Here is a 10,331-nt window from a genome sequence, read left to right on the forward strand (position 1 = left end):
CGGCTTGTCTGTTTCGAGTGTTATTGAAACTTTTGCTGGTTTCGGTTCTATCCTCTCAATATTGTTATATTTATACTAAATGGTGCTGGAAAGAGATGGTGATAAAATAAACGTCATAAATAACTGAAATATATCCGAATGAAAGCCACGTCACTTGAAAATCATCGAACAGATGGTGTGTCGTCTTACTAGATAACAGTAAAAATAATATAATTCATACGAACAGAGGTTATTCACGCAAAAATTAAACAGGGTGTACTTACTTGCCATTGTGAAGCTTTTTACGCGTAAACAAGTTGTTTACGGTATAATTTCAAACAACAATAATTTGTTTTTGACTCCTCTTGCAAATTTTCAAGAGACAGTCAAGCCGACAACCGTGTAAAAGAAAGTCACGTGACTAGAATTCGGAAACATCGCTGTGACGTGGATGATTTTTTCCTCTTTTTTTTCTCATAAAGTTTGTTGGATGAAAGAAAAAAATATAATGTGAATTTTAATTATTTAGTGCTATTTAAGAAACGAGGAAATATATGAGGGAAGAATAAGTGATGAAAAAAATTATTTATTACTCTGTGCACGTAGACCGCGGTGAATTTGCTATGGTAAACAACAACAAGAAAGATGGCGGCTTTTTATCTGACCCGAAAATGATCTTTGATGTCTTACAACAGTTAACCTTTTGAAATTAAGATCCTAATGTAAACGAAATACTTTCCTTCTTTGTTTTTTTTTGTAAAGTAATATTTTTAATTATAAGTTAACTCAGTTACAGCTAAGAATCTGACACATAAATTGAGATCATCGACTCTGCTCAACTGCTAACGCCGCAACAGTCAACAGTAACAACAGTTCAGTACACACAGTACATCAGACAGCCACTGTCACAGGTTCGTAACGGCAACATTGCTTCAGTAAAAGTACAGTGTACAATACTTACTGTGCAGAAACAGAGTCGAGCTTAGAGAAGTATTCCGCTTGATGACATATCAACTTTACCCGGAGTTAACTCATAAAATTTACACCTCCAGTCAGAACAATGACATCGTTTTTGAATTTGGATGAATTATTTATGAAATATCTTCCTCTTCTGAAAACGTCGTGAAAATATAATCTGAGGCGGGTGTGGGCTTGCTAAATTTGATTTTTACTTTTTGTGAGATATATTTTAAAGCAGCAATGACGAGCCTAGCAACAATTGTTTTAATCGAGGAATTAGCTCAAATGTTATGTGGAAAAAAAAGTGCCTGAAGTTTATATTTATGCATGCATTCATAAACATTAACCTTTAAAGCAATTGTTTTCAATTTTAGGAACTCTGGAAATCTAAACATTTTATCCGCAGCCCATGATATGTATTACATCTTGTTTGCATTCTTTTTGTACTTTTTCACCATTAGGAGGATCTAATCATGGGAGCCTCAGAGTCAAGACTTCCTCCAGGACCTAATCCCTTACAGCAAAATCCCGAGAAAATTGAAGCCCTTGCGAAGGCACTTGATGTTAAATCCTTGAGACAGAAACAACTTTCTACCCAGCAAGAATGGGACAGGCTTGATCAAGATAAGGTAAAGAACGTTTTCTTGGTTAAGTGACTTCAACATATTAATTTTCAAATAAGAGAACCATCTTTGGTATTTCTCATACTACATCATAACACACACACACACACTCTCTCTCTCTCTCTCTCTCTCTCTCTCTCTCTCTCTCTCTCTCTCTCTCTCTCTCTCTCTTTCTTAATCAATTTTGCAATGGCAATATTCAGATCATCAATCAGTTTTGTTTTTAAACCCAAAGCTCAATTAGGAAGCTGGGCTATAGGCCGAGCAGTTTAAAACTTTCTTTAGGCTTAAGGGCCACAGTTTTTAGTTCCTGACAAATACGAATCGCAAGGACCTTATCATCGGGTTCAGCAACTTGAATTGTCCTAAATAGAGACCTAAAACGTCTCCGAAATCTCCAAGAACTAAAATCAAAGGAAGATATTAGCATCCACAGTAAAAGATTGTGAACTGTGGAAGGAACTGTTAGAGAATAGCTGAGGCTATCGATCAGATGACCGGGAAGGGAAGGCCATAATCATTATTATTACCATCATCATCATCATCATCATCATCATCATCATCATCATCATCATCATCATCATTTTTATTATTACACATTATTATTAATGTAGCTGTTTTTGTTGTTGCTATTATCATCATTATCATTTTTTTAAAAAATAAATCCTTTATATTGATGTTCAGTTCTTCACTGCTTTGAAAATGTCATTATAACCTCAATGTTTTAGCAAAGTGTACAGATTCTAAAAAGCTTGTTCAAGAAACTTGATCCAACAGTTGCCAAAAGTCCTAATGATGTAAATGGCCAAGTAGAGCTTTCTTTCAAATATGATACGAAGCGGCAGATTCTTCTCATCAAAGTAATTAAATGCAAAGATCTGAGTGCACAGGATGTCAGAACAAAAGCATCTGACCCTTATGTAAAGGTAATAAATAATTCACTACCTATATCATTTTCTAAAGTCTATTTCAAGCTGGTGGATCAATTCATTCATTCATTTATTCAGACAATAATATATATATATATATATATATATATATATATATATATATATATATATATATATATATATATATATATATATATATATATAGATATATATATATAGATATATTATATATATATATATATATATATATATATAGATATATATATATAGATATATTATATATATATATATATATATATATATATATATATATATATATATATATATATATATATATATATTATATATATATATATATATATATATATATATGTAGTATGATGGTTTCATACTTCTTGTATTTTTTTAATAGCACTTTCTGTTATGGTCTCTTTCTATTCGTCTTGCGGTATGCTGCGCGCCGTCGCACATACCACGCACATTTTGGTTGCGTGGGGAGAAAGGATAAAACTAGTGGCGCACCTCGCTTCAACGTCATTCGCCTCCCGACTCACGTTGAGGGCAATCCTAATTGAAATAAAACTATTAGATAGTAAGATTTAATAGTGTGTTATTTCTGTTTCTTTATTTGACAGGTATGTTGAACTTTTATTATTAACATTGTCATAAGCATTATTATTATTATTATTATTATTATTATTATTATTATTATTATTATTATTATTATTATTATTATTATTATTATTATTATTATTATTATTATTGTTGCTGTTGCATTTATTGTTTTAATTATTGACATCGTGATTTCTTATTTTATTCATATCATTTCCGTGGATTGTTAATGCCTTTGTGTAATGACAGTAAATCGAATACGTGCCAGTATAACTTGTATCTGTCATGAGGAAAATACTTAGTCTAATTAATTGATTACATGAGTGCTAGCAATAATCTGTTTATCACGATTACAAACTTACCACGATCTTTATTACTGGTGATTTGTAAATAATATCGGCCTACTCTAATGTTGTTGGTATAGTTATCCTGTCACTGTCACATCCCTTCCATCTATCCATCTATATCTCTCTGTATCTATCTATCTATCTATCTATCTATCTATCTATCTATCTATCTATCTATCTATCATCTATCCATCCATCCATCTACCGACCGACCTACGGACCTATCTATCTGTATACTTACTAATCTGTCTGCCTATGCACATATGTACCCATCTTTATATATTTACCTTTTCAATTACTTAGTATGAGATTACAGTTGGCTACATATCAATCTACCTAATAATCTATTCAACTATCTATATGCCTGTCACCTGATACACATATAGGCATAAGTACCTATTGTCTGACTAGCTGTATGCTCAGTTATCGGTCTGTCTGTCAAGCTTTCTTGGTCATTAATCGTTATAGCTGTATAATGTCCTGATGATGCCCTGCATCATAGAATTATACCAAACTTCTGAGATTGTTGGTAGTGATTTATATCTTATGCTTTTATGCTTAATGATGTTGGCATATTCGATGCCATTATCTCACTTGGTAAATATTCATGTTTTATTGATACATTCGATTATCATTATATTACTAATTTTGGCCGTATCGCCACTCGACTTACGTTGAGGGCTGAGTGCCAATCTTCATTTTCTATTCCATTATATAACATGCATTGGCCGTATCGCCACTCGACTTACGTTGAGGGCTGAGTGCCAATCTTCATTTTCTATTCCATTATATAACATGCATTGGCCGTATCGCCACTCGACTTACGTTGAGGGCTGAGTGCCAATCTTCATTTTCTATTCCATTATATAACATGCATTGGCCGTATCGCCACTCGACTTACGTTGAGGGCTGAGTGCCAATCTTCATTTTCTATTCCATTATATAACATGCATTGGCCGTATCGCCACTCGACTTACGTTGAGGGCTGAGTGCCAATCTTCATTTTCTATTCCATTATATAACATGCATTGGCCGTATCGCCACTCGACTTACGTTGAGGGCTGAGTGCCAATCTTCATTTTCTATTCCATTATATAACATGCATTGGTCATTCGCCTCCCGACTCACGTTGAGGGCAATCCTAATTGAAATAAAACTATTAGATAGTAAGATTTAATAGTGTGTTATTTCTATTCTTTATTTGACAGTGTCGCCCCTTACTTAGAACCAATCACGACCCTGAGCATTGCGCGAGAGAAAAAACTCAGCATATCTCTTGCGCAAAATAAGATCTTGTTTTGTTCTATCACTCCCTCTTCATTCGTCCCAAGCCTCAAGAAGCCTGCCACGCTGCCTGCCAAAATAGCGGCACTGGCAACTACACACATCTCATTCTCAACAACAAAAACTACACCTCATTATCAAGAAATATCTCGCCACCAAACCTCTCAGAGCAACTCCATACATCCTCCCTATCAAATCTCTCTCATTTACTCCATCGACTATATTACACCTTCCTCATTAAAAACTACACGTAACTTGAAGAAAACTACAAAGAGGCTTCATTATTGTATGTACCCCTGCAACCCAAATAACAAGATACCACAATAACAAGATTATTACATTGGCGCCCAGCGTATGGGAAGGCCCGACACTGTGAAAATAAGGACCGCTTTGACTGTGCAATAGATGATAGCGATGTTGGCTGCATAGCAACCAAGAGAGGGCATCCGATGACAACCCTAGATAACAGTGATGACAACCCACGCTGAGACAAAGAAATGAAGTGAATGATCTGATGTGCGGTGTTAATCGTATTTTCTCTAAACAGTGAAAATATTATGTTTAGAAACATTCTTTACATCAGGCCTGATAATTTTATTTTATATTTCCTTTCATTTTTTGTTGTGTGTTTTAACGTGTCATTGTATTTCATTTCTTTTGCCTTTTGTTTCGCTGCCCGGTCTGATCAACCGAGTGGTGAGACATATTTGGTGTAAATTATTTACTTATATTTCCATCCCCCCCCCCCCCCCCCCACCACCACCTCGAGTACCTCCTCGTCCCCTCTCCACGTGAATATTTACCTCGTTTGTTTGCTTTTATTATTATGAATTTTTAATTTGTATTTTTTCTCTCTTCCGTTACATGTTTTCACTATGCTCATTTTATAACAGCTCCATTTATTTGTTCTTGACACTTTGTCCATGCACGCAAATTTTATAGTGATTTTGTTTATGTTTATTTTGACTTGTACCTTTCTGGTCTGTGGGCAGTACAATGAAATTGATAACATATGTTTGCGTGTGTCAAGCACTTCACTCACAGCATGGGTGCTCAGAACACTTATCATTTTGTATGTTATGATCAGTAGAACGTAACCTCCAAGTAAATGGAAATAATAATACGTTTCCATCTTTCCTTCTTTTGGAAGACAGTTGTTAATGTTAGGTCATACTTTCTGGTTGATTGCGCACACTAAGACTCGCTGACTGGGTTAGGTGTCAGACATTCAACAACTCCTCTCTTTGCTTTTATCAGATATCTCAAGTATTGGATTCCAAGTAAATCCGGAAACAAGCCCTTCTGTCTCCCCTTTTCTCCTGCCTGCTATCAATTTCAGACAGGACTTAGTGGACTTAGTTGTTCTTTTGTTAGAGACGAAGTGTGACTTTTGAAAATGCATTTCTTTGTTTAGGGGCTTAGTTGGAATTCCGCATTCCGATTTTCTCCCTTTTGGCTGTTCATTTCTTAATTTTATTTTACTGTGTACTGACATTCACCATTCTACGCGCCCCTCATCCACCTCCTACCTCCCTCCACTCCCTCTTCCCCGTCACTTACTCATCACATATTGTTAATCACTTTTGCAGTGCTTACAACTCCACCGCCCCCCCCCCCCTTCTCTCTCTCTCTCTGTCTCACTACCTGCCCCCCCCCCCCTCTCTATCACTCTCTCTCTCTCTCTCTCTCTCTCTCTCTCTCTCTCTCTCTCTCTCCCCCTCTCTCTCTCTCTCTCTCTCTCTCTCTATCTATCTATCTATCTATCTATCTGTCTATCTATCTCCAACGCTCTAGTAATATGGCTGAGTCGATTCAGAATTTGATCGACGGCATCGCTGCTCTGTCGAATGAGCAAAGAATGGAATTGCTCAATGCAGTGCAGGAAACAAAGAAAACGGAGCAACCTGTCAATGTCTCAGCCGTTAGAGCTGACGCTCCACGAATGTCCACCTTTTCCGGGGATGACGGCTCCCCTTCTCATTGTTCCTTTTTGCAATGGAAACTGGAGGTTAAAGACCTCCAGTGCTCTCATATGTTCTCGGAACGCATCCTTGTGGCGGCCATGAGACGCTCTCTAAAAGGGCTACCGGCCGACCTCATTCTTCAGATGGGGGAGGAAGTGACCTGCGACGCGATCATTCAAAGTCTTGATCGACTTTATGGTAATATTTTGCCTTCTTCCGATCTCTTGCAAAAGATTGCCATCGCGTCGCAGGTAGAGAAAGAAGCAGTCACAGCTTGGGCTGTTAGGCTTCAGGCCTTGGTGGCACAGGTGTCAGGCAAAGTGCCACCTCTCATTACTGCTGAAGGTGGAGCGGACATGTTGAGGTCTCGATTTTTTCACGGAATGTTAGAGGGACCCGTGAAAAATGCCCTCAAATTCAAATACGACGCTGGTGTCGTTTTTGAAGAGCTCCTTGTAGCAGCTCGTGTCGAGGAGGTGAGAGCAAGATCAAATGTGGCAGTTGTGTTAGCAGCCGGACAGGTTGCGACACCAGAGAAAACTGCAATTGCTCGGCTAGAGCAAAAGGTTGAGAATCTTGCTGACTCCCTTCGTAATCTGCGTGCTCCATCTTTTCGGTCCAGAGCTCCAATTTCTCATCAGCGACAAGGGGTCAGATGTCGGTGTTTTAGATGTGGTGAGGAAGGACACCGCCAACGCGACTGCCCTTTAAACGCACAGAGCCAAAACCAAAGGGGCGGGTATTAGGCTCTTTCCAATGTCAAGGCCCTAAACAGAGATTGATTGGAGAAGCCAATGAAACTCTTCTTTCACTCAATGGCTTCGAAGCAATGGCTCTGTTAGATACAGGTTCCATGGTATCTTGTGTCTCGGAAAGTTTTTGTTTGAACAGAGGTATAAAAATCGACCCATTACATTCTGTTCTACATGTTGTTGGGGTTGATGGCTCCAACATCAAGTACCGTGGAGTCTGTGAATGTGACTTGACAGTGCATTTCTGTGCTAAAACTTTTCCTTCCCTCTTTCTTGTTGTGCGGGATACTCGCTACAATTCACGTGTCCCTGTACTTGTCGGGATGAATGTCCTTAGAGAGTTAGTCCCGGCTCGGAATATTCCATCAATTCCCTCTGGGTGGCATATGGCTTTGAATGCCATACAAAACCATTTGAATGTCACCAGTGCAGATGGACCCATAGCTTCAGTTCATACCATATCTGAGGCGACGTTACAACCTGGTGAAATTAGAATGCTGCCTGGTAGACCGAGCCGTTCCCTTGATACGTACTGCGACGTAATATATGAGGAAAACGGTACATGTATCCCAGGCGGTATTCAGGTGTCACCAACATTCACGAGGTTGCGGCCAGTGGATGGTCACAAAGATGTGCATGTCCTTGTCAGGAATTCCTCATGCAAGCCTGTAACGATTCCATCTCACACAAGTATTTGTTCTATACATGTGGCAAGCATCGCAACCCCACAGAATTCGTCTAACAATTTAGACTCAGATTCTGACCCAGTGGAAATTATGCTCAATAGCATGTCGTCTGAGTTTGATAACTGTCAAAGGTCACAGGTAGCACGTGTTTTAAACAAATATAGGCACGTCCTATCACAGCACCACCTTGATCTTGGTCATACAGACATAATTAAACACCGAATCAAACTCACAGACGACACTCCTTTCAAAGATAGACACCGACGCATTCCCCCTGCAATGGTCGAAGAGGTTCGGAAAGAAATTTTGGAAATGCTTGAGCTTGGCGTTATTCGTCCTTCTCAAAGTTCCTTCAGTTCTAATTGTGTTCTTGTTAGAAAGAAGGATGGGTCGTTACGCCTTTGTATCGACTATCGCAAGCTAAATGCACGGACAGTGAAGGATGCCTACGCCATACCACGGATTGAAGAAACTCTTGACGCTCTCCACGGCTCAAAGTATTTCAGTTCCTAGATTTAAAATCCGGTTACTGGCAAATCGAAATGCAGGAAGAAGACATTCATAAAACAGCTTTTACTGTAGGAAATTTAGGGTTTTATGAATGTCGCAGGTTACCCTTTGGTGTCACAAACGGAGTTGCCACTTTTCAGCGATGTATGGAAACATGCATGGGTGATGCATATCTCACCGCCTGTCTATTGTATCTAGACGACATTATCGTCTTCAGCCGGACTTTCAAAGAACATCTCGATAAGTTGGATCTTGTTCTAAGCAAACTAGATGCAGCTGGGTTGAAATTGAAACCCTCTAAATGTAACTTACTGCAGAAGGAATTAAAGTATTTAGGACACGTGGTATCCGAATCAGGAGTGGCATGTGACCCTGAAAAGGTATCTTGTGTAGAAAACTGGCCAGTCCCGCAAACATCTAAAGAACTTCACAGTTTTCTTGGATTTGTTGGGTTTTATCGCCGCTTTATACCCAAGTTTTCAGCTGAAGCCAGACCTTTGCAAAATCTCCTGAAGGACGCTTCGGAGAAGAAAAGGCCTGTGAAGCTCGCTTGGGAATCGAAGCACCAATTAGCTTTTGATAAAATGAAGCAGCTAGTTACAAGTGCACCTATTCTGGGGTATGCAGATTACTCCAAGAGCTTTATCCTTCACACTGACGCCTCATGTGATTCTCTTGGCGCGGTATTATACCAGGAGCAAGATAGAGTCAAGCGTGTAATCGCTTACGCGAGCAGAAGTCTGACAAAATCAGAGAAAAATTACCCTGCTCATAAGCTTGAATTTCTAGCCTCAAGTGGGCGGTGACCAAAAAGTTTTATGATTATCTCTATGGCCATCATTTCACAGCCTTCTCAGACAATAACCCATTAACCTATGTCTTGAGCTCGGCAAAACTTGATGCTACTGGCCAACGATGGGTCGCAGCACTTGCCGACTTCAATTTTGAAATAGTTTATCGTCCTGGAACTGCTAATCGTGATGCTGACGGTTTATCCCGTATCAAATGGCCACAGAGATCTATTGACGCTGATGTAGTTCAAGCTGCGTTGTTTGCAGTAAGCAGTGACCTAGAAGACACGGACGATGAAACATGTGACGAAGGTGACAATGAGTACACCACCTTGTTTAGTAGTAGTTCTATTGACTGGGCAGAAGAACAAAAGAAAGACCAGTCGATAGTTCAGACTATCTCATACCTTTCTCAAAAGATTGGTCTTCGTTTATGTCAAAAGGATGCACGCATCCTTCTGCGCACAAAGAAGGAACTGGCCATTCGAGACGATGTACTCTACCGTAAAAGACAGGAAAACGGCCAGGATATTTATCAGTTGGTACTTCCTAGTCATTTTAGATTCAAAGCTATGGAGTACTCTCACGATAAGAATGGACATCTTGGGATTGATCGGTCTCTAGATGTTTTGCGACGAAGGTTCTATTGGCGAGAATGTGTAGTGATGTCCAGAAGCATATTGGCCGATGTCAAAGATGCATTTGTCGGAAAGGCGACACATCACAGACTGCACCACTAGTTTCAATTAAAACAACTAGGCCAATGGAACTAGTCTGCATGGATTATCTCACTGTTGAGCCATGCTCTGGTGGTGTGGAAAACATCTTGGTCATAACTGACCATTTTACCAAATATAGTCTGGCCTACCCTACTAGGAATCAAACGGCTCAAACGACAGCAAAATTACTGTTTGATAACTTTGTGGTACATTA

The 10,331-nt window shown here is 39.1% G+C and overlaps 2 protein-coding genes across 3 annotated transcripts in view; one reads left to right on the forward strand and one right to left on the reverse strand.

The window, feature by feature from the left end:
* Nucleotides 1-10,331, reverse strand: part of LOC144974752 (uncharacterized) — a 357,750-nt gene that overhangs the window by 69,278 nt on the left and 278,141 nt on the right. The gene's annotated exons all lie outside the window — the stretch shown is intronic.
* On the forward strand, nucleotides 611-2,488 carry LOC144975659 (synaptotagmin-C-like; the record flags this gene model as incomplete). 2 transcript variants are annotated; one of them, XM_078919848.1, is given in 3 exon segments in its annotated part: nucleotides 611-701; nucleotides 1,401-1,568; nucleotides 2,291-2,488. In XM_078919848.1, coding segments are annotated over 2 exon segments (354 nt in total), but the record flags the coding sequence as incomplete, so codon positions are not given.

Source organism: Berghia stephanieae, chromosome 6 (assembly GCF_034508935.2).
Source record: "Berghia stephanieae isolate SIO BIC M18660-M18661 chromosome 6, UCSD_Bste_1.3, whole genome shotgun sequence".
Lineage (NCBI taxonomy): Eukaryota > Metazoa > Mollusca > Gastropoda > Nudibranchia > Aeolidiidae > Berghia > Berghia stephanieae.